This window comes from Odocoileus virginianus, chromosome 10 (assembly GCF_023699985.2).
Source record: "Odocoileus virginianus isolate 20LAN1187 ecotype Illinois chromosome 10, Ovbor_1.2, whole genome shotgun sequence".
NCBI lineage: Eukaryota > Metazoa > Chordata > Mammalia > Artiodactyla > Cervidae > Odocoileus > Odocoileus virginianus.
This window is the reverse complement of record NC_069683.1, coordinates 69,031,462-69,044,936: the sequence shown is the minus strand read 5'-3', so window position 1 is coordinate 69,044,936 and position 13,475 is coordinate 69,031,462. Positions and strand designations below refer to the sequence as shown.

General features: G+C 39.5%; 1 protein-coding gene across 3 annotated transcripts in view; it reads right to left on the bottom strand.

The window, feature by feature from the left end:
• DYNC2H1 (dynein cytoplasmic 2 heavy chain 1) overlaps nucleotides 1–13,475 on the bottom strand; it is a 385,810-nt gene that overhangs the window by 351,218 nt on the left and 21,117 nt on the right. For all 3 annotated transcript variants that reach the window (XM_070473685.1, XM_070473686.1, XM_020900373.2), the window contains exons 12-13: nucleotides 12,233–12,428; nucleotides 7,935–8,030 (exon numbers count right to left, since the gene is read on the bottom strand). In XM_070473685.1, coding sequence (XP_070329786.1) covers nucleotides 7,935–8,030; nucleotides 12,233–12,428 — 292 coding nt within the window. The remainder of the gene's footprint in view (nucleotides 1–7,934; nucleotides 8,031–12,232; nucleotides 12,429–13,475) is intronic.

Sequence of the window (13,475 nt, the reverse complement as noted above, 5' to 3'; positions counted from 1 at the left end):
CCTGTTCCCTCTAGCCACAGGACCAAGAAAACAGTGGCCGAATGACAGAAAACCTTTTTAGCTATACACACCCTACTCCTGGTGGGCTACAGTCCATGGGATCACAAAGAGTCAGACACAACTGAGCGACTATGCACACACACCCCCACTCCAACCCAACAGAGTAGAAACCCAGCCCCTTCTGCAGGTTCAGGGGACCAGGAGAGGCGCTCCTCTTCCATCCCCTGCTCGGTCAGCGGCGCAGACAGAGCGGGGCGGCCCCTTCACCAGCCTGCACACAGCGTGGGCACCAGGTCAGGGCTTAGCGGGGAGCAGGGCGCATCCGCTGCGTGGAGGCAATCGGACACCGCCAACTGCTATCCCGCTTTGGTGGAAAGTCGTCAGGAGGGCAAAGGGGACACACTTGCACTGCGCCCTGCTAAAAAGGAAGCAGAGCGAGGCAGTGCTCCACTTCTGTCAGGATGGCATCTGCAGAGACAAGCAGAAATTTAACATATACACTCAGCCTGTCCTCCAGCTATACCTCACTGTCTCAGAGAGAAATAATGAGCCACTTAGAAAGGCATGAAAACAGCATTAGATTTCTCAGCTGAAACCATGAGCAACAAGAGGAAGTGGAAGGACACTTTCAAGTCCGATGCATGAAGCAGGGCACTCAAAGCCGGGAGGGATGGGGAGGGGAGGAGGTGGACGGGGGTCAGGATGGGGGACACGTGCACCCGAGGCTGAGTCATATCGATGTATGGCAAAAATCACAATACTGTAAAGTAATTATCCTCCAATTAAAATAAATTAATTAATTAAAAAGTAATAAATGATAGAATGTGGAAAGACAAGTGCTAAGAAAACCCTGCCTCCGGAAAACAGGAAATGCCTTAGATTGCAGGTTCACGGCCTCATTACAAATGACCAAAAGACTAATTATGAAAAACATACCGTAATGTACTAATTGCTGCTTATACTATAAGGATATATGAATAGATTAGAAGAGCAATTCTGGAAAGGTTTTTTTTAAAATGTAGCATCTGAATAGTCAATTGGGGGTGGTCTTTGAACATTTGAGTTCTGAGTTCAAGTCCTACACATTCTGCTTGCTAGCTGCATGAGTGAGCTTGTAATCAAACCTCTTAAAGGCATGGCTTTCATGTATGAAATAGAAATGATGATGATATGATGAAATTATAACATATACCAAAAAATGTATGTGTAAGCACATCTGTTATATGCATGTATATTCATACAAATAAAGGACTACCTAATAGAGTTATTTCATACAAATCATTTAGCATAGTATGTATTCCACAGATGTTTGCCATTATTACTCATGTGTATTTGATTCTGATTTAATATATTAATTACTACTTAGTATCTAAATTAAAAAAAAAACTCAAAAAATAGTGCTAAAAGAAAACAACTGTCAACTGTGAATTTTATACTTGCTGAAAACATCCTTCATGAATGAGGGAAAATAAAAACATTCTCAAAGGAAAACTAAGAAAATTTGTTACCAGCAAACCTACTCAAGGTATGGCTAAAGACAGTTTTCTCAATAAGAAGAAAATGATATTTTAAAAAAGCACAGAACTTCAGAAAGGAAGAGAGAATGTTAGGATGCAGAAAATGCAAATAAAAAAATAAACTATCCTTCTTCTCATAAATTTCTTATTGATATTTGATGGCTGAAACAAACCCCATCTGATACAGTGTTCTTTGCATGTAGAGGATAGTAAGTAATTAAAACAAAATAAGTGAATGGAGTAAAGAGACCTGCTACTACTACTGCTAAGTCACTTCAGTCGTGTCCGACTCTGTGCGACCCCATCCATGGGATTCTCCAGGCAAGAACACTGGAGTGGGTTGCCATTTCCTTCTCCAATGCATAAAAGTGAAAAGCAAAAGTGAAGTCGCTCAGTCATGTCTGACTCTTCGCAACCCCATGGACTGCAGCCTACCAGGCTCCCTCCGTCCATGGGATTTTCCAGGCAAGAGTACTGGAGTGGGGTGCCATTAAAGAGACCTAACTACAAGCAAAGTTTCTACACTTCACTTGAACTGGCAAATGGTAAGACAAAGAAAGTCTCTGCCATACAGTGCCCTTCAATAAAAAGCTGATGAATGGTGAAACTAAACAATTATAATATTCAACAGGATATGCAGTGAATCCGTTCAGAAAGTATTTACTGAGCAATCACACACACTACTTACTGCTGTACTGACAGAGTATAAAAGCAAATAAATTAGAGTCCCTCCAGTGAGTGGCAAGAGGAGTACAAGGAACTTTAGTGCTCCTTCTCCTCCCATCTCAGTTTTTGCCCTACTGTGTCTCATTTAACATATGCTAAGTATAATTATTTCACCCTCATGGAAAACAACCTTGTACTGGCTTGCATAACTCAATGAAGCTATAAGCCATGCTATGCATGGCCACTCAAGATGGATGCATCATACTGAAGAGTTCTGACAAAACGTGGTCCACTTGAGGAAGAAAGGGCAAATCACTCCAGTATTCTTGCCAGGAGAAGCCCATGACCAGTATGAAAAGGCAAAAAGTATGACACCAGAAGATGAGAACCCCCAAGCTGGAAGGTGTCCAAACTGCTACTGGGGAAGAGCAGAGGACAACTACTAATAGCTCCAGAAAGAAGGAAGAGGCTGGCCAAAGTGGAAATGATGCCTAGTTGAGGATGTGTCTGGTGGTGAAAGTAAAGTCCAATGCTATAAAGAATAATATTGAACAGGAACCTGGAATGTTAGGTCCATGAATCAAGGTAAATTAGACATGGTCAAACAGAAGATGGCAAGATTGAACAATGACATCTTAAGAATCAGTGAACTAAAATGGACAGGAACAGGCGAATTTAATTCAGATGAACATTATACCTACTACTGTGGGTAAGAATACCTTAGAAGAAATGAAGAAGCCCTCATAGGTAATAAGAAAGTTTGATACAGTATTTGGGTGCAACCTCAAGAAGAAAAGAATGGTCTCAGTTCATTTCCAAGACAAACTATTCAACAACACAGTAATCCAAATCTATGTCCCAACCACTGATGCCAAAGAAGCTAAAGTTGACCAGTTCTATGAAGAACAACACCTTGTAGAACTAACGACAACAAAAAAAGATGTCCTTTTCATCACAGGGGATTGGAATGCAAAAGTAGGAAGTCAAGAGATAACTGGAATAACAGGCAAATTTGGCTTTGAAATACAAAATGAGGCAGAGCAAAAGCTAACAGAGTTGTGTCAAGAGAATATGATGATCACAGCAAACACTCTTTGCCAACAACCCAAGAGATGACTCTACACATGGACATCATCATATGGTAAATATCGAAACCAGACTGATTATGTTCTTTACAGTCAAAGATGGAGAAGCTCTATACAGTCAGCAAAAACAAGACCTGGAGCTGACTGTGGCTCAGACCATGAGTTCCTTATTGCAAAATTCAGGCTTACATTGAAGAAAGTAGGGCAAACCACTAGGCCATTCAGGTATCAGTTCAGTTCAGTTCAGTCGCTCAGTCATGTCCAACTCTTTACGACCCCATGAACCACAGCATGTCAGGCCTCCCTGTCCATCACCAACTCCTGGAGTTTACCCAAACTCATGTCCATTGAGTCAGTGATGCCATCTAACCATCTCATCCTCTGTTGTCCCCTTCTCCTCCTGCCTTCAACCTTTCCCAAACCAGGGTCTTTTCAAATGAGTCAGCTCTTCGCATCAGGTGGCCAAAGTATTGGAGTTTCAGCTTCAGCATCAGACCCTCCGATGAACACCCAGGACTGATGTCCTTTAGGATGGACTGGTTGGATCTCCTTGCAGTCCAAGGGACTCTCAAGAGTCTTCTCCAACACCACAGTTCAAAAGCATCAATCAAATCCCTTATGATTGTACAGTGGAGGTGACAAACAGATTCAAAGGACTAGATCTGGTAGACAGAGTGCCTAAAGAACTATGGATCAAAGTTTGTAATACTACATAGGAGCCAGCAACCAAAATCATCCCAAAGGGAAAAAAAAAAATGCAAGAAGGCAAAGTAGTTGTCTTAGGAGGCTTTGCAAACAGCCGTGGAAAGAAAAGAAGTGGAAAGCAAGGGAGAAAGGGAAAGACATACCCACCCAGATGAATGCAGAGTTACAGAGAATAGCAAAGAGAGGTAAGAAAGCCTTGTTAAGTGAACAATGCAAAGAAATAGAGGAAAACAATAGAATGGGAAAGACTAGAGATCTCTTCAAGAAAACTGGAGGTGTCAAAGGAATATTTCATGTGAGGATGGGCAAGATAAAAGACAGAAATGGCTAAGGACTTAAAAGAAGCAGTAGAGATTAAGAAGAGGTGGCAAGAATACATAGAAGACCTATACAAAATGTTTTGACGGTGTGGTCACTCACCTAAAGCCAGACATCCCAGAGTGCAAAGTCAAGTGGGCCTTAGGAAGCATCACTACGAACAAAGCTAGTGGAGGTGATGGAATTCCAGCTGAGCTATTTCAAGTCCTAAACGATGACCCTGTGAAAGTGCTGCACTCAATATGCCAGCAAATTTGGAAAACTCAGCTGTGGCCACAGGACTGGAAAAACTCACTTTTCATTCCAATCTCAAAGAAGAGCAAAGTCAAAGGACATTCAAACTACTGTACAACTGAGTTCATTTGACACGCTAGCAAGGTTATACTCAAAATCCTTCAAGCTAGGCTTCAGCAGTACACGAACCAAAAAATTCCAGATGTAGAAGCTGGGTTTCAAAGAGGCAGAGGAACCAGAGATCAAATTGCCAACATCCATTGGATCATACAAAAATCAAGAGAATTCCAAAAATAATATCTACTTCTGCCTCACTGACTATGCTAAAGCCTTTGATTGTGTGGATCACAACAAACTATGGAAAATTCTTAAAAAGATCTGAGTACCAGACCACCCTACTTATCTCCTAAGAAACCTTTATGTGAGTCAAGAAGCAACAATTAAAACAGAACATGGAACCAGTTCAATAATTGGGAAAGGAGTATGACAAGGCTGTATATGGTCACCCTGCTTATTTAACTTAAATACTTAGTATATCATGTGAAATGCCAGGCTAGAGGATTCATAAGCTCAAGTCCAGATTGCAGGGAGAAATATCATCAGTGTCAGATAAGCAGATGATACCACTCTAACAGAAAATGAAGAGGAACTAAACAGCCTCGAGATGAGGGTGAATGAGTGAAAAAACCAACTTGAAACTCAGCATTCAAAAAACTAAGATCAGGGCATCCAGCCTCATCACTTCATGGCAAATAGAAGGGAAAAAAGTGAAAGCAGTGACAGATTTTCTTGAGCTCCAAAATCACTGTGAACGGTGACTGTAGCCATGAAATTAAAAGACCCTCCTTGGAAAACTGGACAGCTACTTGTAAAAGAATGAAATTAGAACACTTCCTACCACCATACACAAAGATAAACTCAAAATGGATTAAAGACCTAAATGTAAGACCAGAAACTGTAAAACTCTTAGAGGAAAACATAGGCAGAACACTCGATGACATAAATCAAAGCAAGATCCTCTATGACCCACCTCCTAGAGTAACGGAAATAAAAACAAAAGTAAACAAGTGGGACCTGATTAAACTTAAAAGCTTTTGCACAGCAAAGGAAACTATAAGCAAGGTGAAAAGGCAACTCTCAGAATGGGAGAAAATAATAACAAATGAAACAACTGATGAAGTATTAATTTCCAAAGTATACAAGCAGCTCATACAACTCAATACCAGAAAACAAACAACCCAATCAAAAAGTGGGAAAAAGACCTAAACAGACATTTCTCCGAAGAAGACATACAGATAGCTAACAAACACATGAAAACAACAAAATTCTGTAAAGCAATTACCCTTCAATAAAAAAATAAATTAAAAAACAAAAAGACACTCCTTGGAAGAAAAGCTATGACCAACCTAGACAGTATTAAAAAGCAGAGACATCACTTTGCCAACAAAGGTCCATCTAGCCAAAGCTATGGTTTCTCCAGTAGTAGTGCATAGATGTGAGAGTTGGACCATAAAGAAAGCTGACTGCCAAAGAAATGACGCCTTTGAATTATGGTGCTGAAGAAGACTAGAGCCCCTAGACAGCAAGATCAAACCAGTCAATTCTAAAGGAAATCAACCATGAATATTCATTGGAAGGACTGATGCTGAAGCTGAAGCTTCAATACTTTGGCTATTTAATGCAAAAAGCCAACTCATTTTCAAGATCCTAATGTTGAGAAAGACTGAAGGCAAAAGGAGAAAAGGGTGGCAAAGGATGAGACATATGCTACAGATAGCATCACCAGTTCAATAGACATGAATGTGAGCAAGCTCTCAGGCAAAAAAAGAGTTCTTGTCATACTGCAATCCAAGGAGTCACAAAGAGTCAGACGCAACTTAGCAACTGACCAAAAATATATAATTATTTACTTCTCATGACTCAAATCCTCAAAATAAGGCTTGTCTTTAGACATATCAACAGATATAATTTTGAATATATTTATTAGAGAAGAAAGAGTTCTAAACACTTGGATTTAAAACATTATGTATGAGATGAAAAGGTTAAAAATAACAAAGTAATATTCTATTTTCAAAAGTACACTTGTAAATATACACAGTAAAAGTGTTTAAAACGGTATAGACACCAGACTGTTTAAGAATGGCCAAGTCTTGGTAGTACAATACTAAAACATTTTTTGTTTTTGTTCACCTACATTTTTGAAATTTTCCATCATAAACTCATATTGAACTCTGGAAATAGAAAAAAATTATAATAACATGCACAAGATGAATTATGTAACTTCTAGTAAATTTTAAGCCTGAGTACTAGTGTGCAGAAAAACAACTAACTTAGCAGGTCTGACTGCTGTCCCTTAAAAGGTTTGCTTAAAAGATTGGCCCTTAGCTGGCATCTGAGAAGTTGGATTTTGCAAGAGTTCCTAACACTGTAATCTTTAAGAGTGGTTCACTGCGCCTAAAGAATTTGGTTTATGCTTAACACTTGACTGTCTTCTGGAATTCTGGAGTTTTGGCACATGTTAAAGAGGAAGATACCTACATGACCAGTCCCCAGTAGAAGTCTGGGCAATGAGTCACTAATGATCTTTCCTAGTAAGGCAACATCTCACATGTGTTACTTGTTGCTGGAGGAATTAAGCATGCTCTGGGTGACTCCCAGGGAAAGAACCCTTGAAAACCTGCACCAGCTTCCCCAGGCCTTCAGTCCATATACCTTTCCCTTGGCTGATTTTGCTTTGCACCCTCTCCCTGTAATAAATCATAAATAAATCAGCTGTGAGTACAAGTATACCCTGAGTCCTATGAGTCCTCCTATAAATCACAGAACCTGGGAGTAGTCTTAAGAACCACAACACCAGCTATCCACTGTAAAAACAAGAATTAAAGGGTATAGTCCTCTTCTACTAATTTTTTAAAATATTTCAAGTCTGTGAAAACTAAAAATGTGTATTTCAAAAAGTGAACACACATACTAACAGTTTAAAAAATATTGAGGGTTTTCCTAATTTCATATGTGTGGATATTTAAATAAGCATAAGTAAAGAGCAAATAAATGTTATAAAATCAGGAGAGAATGGAAAAGTACTAAAGAGTCTAGTGTATAAGGACCTCACACTTCAGTGAATAAGTAAATGTAACATCATATAAGTTAGTATTATATATATATATATATACATATATACATATATATGTATTTAATTGGTCAAAAGAAGCGCCTAAATATGTGAAACATTACAACTGTTTAAATACAGTTGTAAAAAAATGTTACCTGTTAAAACTGAAGTCACTGGGGAGCAAAATATAGCCTTAGATCAATGGCTATGTTAGGCTCAGGGGTATACTAGAAACCAACAGATAAGAAACACTTTACATGTAAAATCTAATTAAAATAACATAAAAAGTCCATTTACCTTAATTATCTGTTCAAACGCTAAGGCAGATTGTAACATCATTGGTCTCTGACTTTGAATCATCTGTTGATCAATAGAATTGTAAAAATGTGCCACCTACAAACAAAAATTCTAATTAGCAATAATTAATAACAGCACACTTAATTTTCAATTCTTCATTTTTAATTATTTGAATGGAAATATTAACCCTTCTCAATTAAAAAATTTAACAAAAAATTAGTTTCTCATCTCCAATAGAGGATTTATGCATGTACTAACGTATAAAAGCAACAAGTATGTGCTGAGTTCCTCTAATTTGCCAAGTCATGTTCTAGGGGCTGATTAAACAAAGACTATAAAACCTAGTCCCTGAAATCAAGAATTTCAGTCTCATAGGGAATCAGAGGAAACCATAAAGCATGTTAAAGTGCTAAAAAAAAATGAACTCTTCCTGCAATTCTTGAAACCAATTCCTTTGTCAGTATATAACACAATGATTTATCCATTTCTCAAACCAAAAAAATCTTTGAGTTGTCCTTAATTCTTCTCTTACATCCCATTTGAGTAGAAGTCTATTGACTATACCTTCAAAATATATGTTTTGAACATATTTTGAATTGAACCCCTTCTCCATGTCCATCAGTATCACCCCATTTCAAGCACCCTCATCTCCTGGTAAGACCAGTACAACAGTTTCCTAACTGGTCTCTCTTTCCAACTGTGGCCCAATGGTCTAGCCTAAGTATTCAAAGTGGCCAGAACAGTCCTTTTTTAAAACGTAAATCGTATTGGGATGGAGAATACATGTAAATCCATGGCTGATTCATGTCAATGTATGACAAAACCCACTACAATATTGTAAAGTAATTAGCCTCCAACTAATAAAAATAAAATAAATAAATAAATAAAAGAAAAATATATAAAGATAAAAATAAATAAAGCGTAAATTGTATCTTTTACCTACTCAAAATCTTCAAACGAATCCCCAATATATTTGAGAATAAAATGCAAAATCCTAAAATTCTTACCTTGAAACGTCCAATGGTTTGTCAACACACTAAAGAGTGAAACGCAAATCTACAACCACACCCCGGCAGGTTATACACACAGCGGCCTTCAGTCCTGCACAGCCCCCTGCACTGCACTGCTGCCCAGCTGGACTCTGCTGCTTCTCTAGCTCTAGGGAGTCTTCCCTGAGCAGCTCTCCACGCATTCATTCCCTCTGCCTGCAACAGTCTTCCTCCAGGTATCTGCGAGGTTCTGTCACTCATTTCATGTCAGTCTCTTACTGCCTTTTCATTAAGGTCTCCCCTGACCATTCTGTATAAAATGGCAGGATCTGTCACAATCCTCTTACTATGTTTTCTTTTTCTTCAAATATGTGCTCATCACTACCTTACACTGTATTACCCAAGCATTTGCTATTTCCCATAATAGCGTCACAGGTAATAGTGTCACATGTTTGTTGAATTAATCAATGAATAAAAAAAAAATAGAGATACCTACAAGGTACAGTGGTGGACTAAAGAGAACACTGTCAACTGTCGGGGCAAAGGACACGTTCATGGAAGATAATCAAGGGGACACTGGTGGAGTGAATTTAACTAAGGACTTTAAAGACACTGTCCTAATTTTTGTATTCCCAGCATGTCACAAAATTCTTGGCACAGAGCAGGTGCTTAAAAAACATTTAACTAATTTTATAGCAAGTCACTTCTTTCTTCTAACATGCATAAAAAATGTACTTGATGGGGAATACTCACTCTACTTATCCTGTATCATAATAGTAGTTCCAGAAAAAGCTCAGACAGAAAAACAGAAGCAAAATAATACATAAAATTACAGCAATCTGGCCAGACTGCTATCTGTCAAAACATCCTACTTCATACTCTGCACTCTAGCTAGATACGTGCTCATGAGTAAAGGTGTATATGCATGGGACTTCCCTGGTGGCCCCGTGGTTGACACTCCACCTGCCAATGAGGGGACACGAGTTCAAGCCCGGGTCTGGGAAGATCCCACATGCCACAGAGGAACTAAGCTCGAGCACCACAACTCCTGAGCCTGCAAGCTCTAGAGCCCACGCTCCACAACAAGAGTAGCCCAGCTCGCCAGCAGCTGCAGAAAGGCCACAGGCAGCAACAGGGGCTCAGCGCAACCAAAAACAAACAAGTGAGTAAAGACACAGCAGATTCCTGTAGTTGTTCTAGGAGTAAACACAAATACTATATGACCATTCACATCCTCTGAGATTTTGTTACAGTAAATACTTAGGATAGAGACGTCAGCAAGCTTCTCAGCTTTTAGAATACAGAGTTCCTCTCTGAAATGATCACTCACTCTATCTTGTGCTCTTGAGAAAACATATGTATACTCTTTCAAACTCAGACGAAACATCATCCCTCTGAAAATATTTATCTGATACTATCCCTACCCTGGGCTTCGCTGGTAGCTCAGCTGGTAAAGAAATCTCCCTGCAATGCAAGAGACCCCGGTTCAATTCCTGGGTTGGGAAGATCCCCTGGAGGAGGAAATGGCAACCCACTCCAGTGTTCTTGCCTGGAGAATCCCACGGACAGAGGAGCCTGGTGGGCTACAGTCCATGGGGTCGCAAAGAGTCGGACACGACTGAGTGACTAAGCCCAGCAGCACCTCTCTACCTTACCCAGGAAAATAATGGAAAATCCCCACCCCGATTCTTTCACAGGACTTTCTGAAATCTATCTGTAATACTGTTGCTGTTTTTTAGTCACTAGTCAAGCCCAACTTTTAGCAACCCCATGGACTGCAGCTCAGCAGGCTCCTCTGTCCATGGGATTCTCCAGGTGAGAATACGGGAGTGGCTTGCCATGTGCCTCTCCAGGGGATATTTCCCACCCAGGAATCAAACTCATGTCTCCTGCACTGGCAGACAGATCCTTTACTGCTGAGCCACCAGGAAAGCCCATCTATAATACAGCACTCAACCTACTTGTGCACATGTCATCACTACATGAATTTTAATAGAATAAATATGGGCTTTGGAGTCAGGGAGACTTGATCTCAGATTCTAGCTTCATAACTCACTAGCAGTGTAGCACTAGAAAACCTATGTTACAAATCTGATCACCAATTAGATCAGTAAAACTGGGAGTGGGAGTAAATCGAAATAACATAAATACAGCATTTACCAGAAGGCCTGATATTTTAATGAGAACTCAGTGTTTAGTTTGCTTTCTCCCACTAGACCAGTGGTTCTCAACTTTGGATGATCTGCACCCAAGAGGACATTTGGCAATGTCTGGAGATATTTTCAATTGTAAGGACTAAGTAGGTGCTACTGACCAGAGATGCTGCTAAACATCCTACAATGCACAGGCCATCCCTCACAAAAAAAAAAAGTAGTCCAGAATGTCAGAAGTGTCAAAGGTGAGAGGCCCTCCACCTGAGCATGACAGTAACACATTCAGCTTACACACTCACCACACTGCAGTACAAGTGCTCAATGGGTCTTTGTTGGATGAAACAATAAATGAGAAAATACACAAAAGATACTGCTCCTGTTCTCTATTAATCAAATGAGAGAAAGAATGTAAAACTCCAAAACTACATAAAAGCATTCCAAGAGTGACTTGCACACTGCATACAAAATAAAGAACCATCAATTAAAAGAAGACACAACAAATAAAGCATTGAGCTGCAAGTTAAAGGGTTACTTGTAATTCTTCAACCAGAGGGAACAGGAATCAGTGCACAGAGACAGGTTCAGAGGAGAGCCAAGGTTCATATTACCGAAGCAAGGGTGCAACATGAGGGGGTGAGGATCCACCACCTTCAGTAACGTCAGCTAGGGCATGATTAAGAAAGGTTTTGGATACTATGCTAAGGAGACAAACAATGAGAAAATAACAGCTGGTTTTAAACAGGCAAATGATTTGATGACAAAGACCGAGGAAATAAACAAAAACAGAAACCTGTCCATCAGCTGGATAATTTTCTAAGAAGGCCCCTAGTAGGCAGACAGAGGGCTCTTAATTAGAAAGCCCTTTAGGGTCCATGATAATAACATGAAAGAAAAAAGAAAAAAAGAGAGAGAATAATATTCTATTTTTCCAAATGCTTTGAGAATGAAAAGCAGTAATACTTCAAGCTAATAAAATTTCCACATAGAGGATTACAAAGCAAAGTTTGTAATGCAGTCATTTGCAAACTATAACTTCATAGACTTAATGGTGCTATTCTATTAGCCTAATAAAATCAAAAGCAGAAAACAAAGCCCTTAAAATATTCTAATGCAATAAACTCAGAATAACCATGTTTTCAAAAATATCATTTCATACTTGTTTCAGAATAATTGCTTGCTTGCAGAATTTCTGTGCAACGTTTGCAACTTGCTGTATTTTGGCAGGAATAACAAAGCCAAGTGCAGAAAGCTGACGAACTTCTCTCAGAAGAATCACCAACCGATCTGAATAATGCACTTTTAACGATCCATCACTAGGATCCAACTCCATGATTCGGCTGTTAGCCTCAATACTACAAAACAAAATAAATAACTTTTTGAATTTCAAAATTTCATGTTCTCACTCATTTACACTTGATCTTAGCCAAAAGGCCGAGAAGCGATTCACTCTTTTGATTGATTAAAAACTTAACAGTTTTCACAACTTTGCTGTAAACATAAAATTGTTGCTCTTTAGTCACTAAGTCAAGAGAAGGCACTGGCACCCCACTCCAGTACTCTTGCCTGGAAAATCCCAAGGACAGAGGCGCCTGGTAGGCTGCAGTCCATGGGGTCGCGAAGAGTCAGACACAACTGAGCAACTTCACTTTCAGTTTTCACTTTCATGCACTGGAGAAGGAAATGGCAACCCACTCCAGTGTTCTTGCCTGAAGAATCCCAGGGATGGGGGAGCCTGGTGGGCTGCCGTCTATGAGGTCGCACAGAGTCAGACACGACTGAAGCGACTTAGCAGCAGCAGCAGTCACTAACTCATGCCCAACTCTTTTGCAACCCCATAGACTATATATAGTCCATGAGGCTCCACTGTCAATGAGATTTTCCAGGCAAAAATCCTGAAGGAGGTTGCCATTTCCTTCTTCAGGGGATCTTCCCCACCCAGGGATTGAACCCACATGTCCTGCATTGGCAGGTGGGTTCTTTACCACTGAGCCACCAGGGAAACCTAACAAAGGAAATTAATTCAAGTAAAAAAGTTTTTAATTATATTTTTCAAATTATATGTATTTGACATAACATTTCACAATTCAGATCTTGACAACAAACTGTAATACCCAAAATATACCATCATATTAATATTTCAACCAAGCAGTCTTTGAACTCAGAAAAATCAATCTCTTAAAATTCAGCTAAGACTCAAAACAGACATCAAATCCATCATAATTTGATTCATTTTCTAAAATATATTTTAGATTTTTAGTCAGTCTATCTGATTCTTTAATACTTTTATTAAAGGATGAATAATAAGGAATATTAAAACATTATGAGTTCAGTTCAGTCACTCAGTCATGTCCGACTCTATGCAACCCCATGAACCACAGCACGCCGGGCCTCCCTGTCCA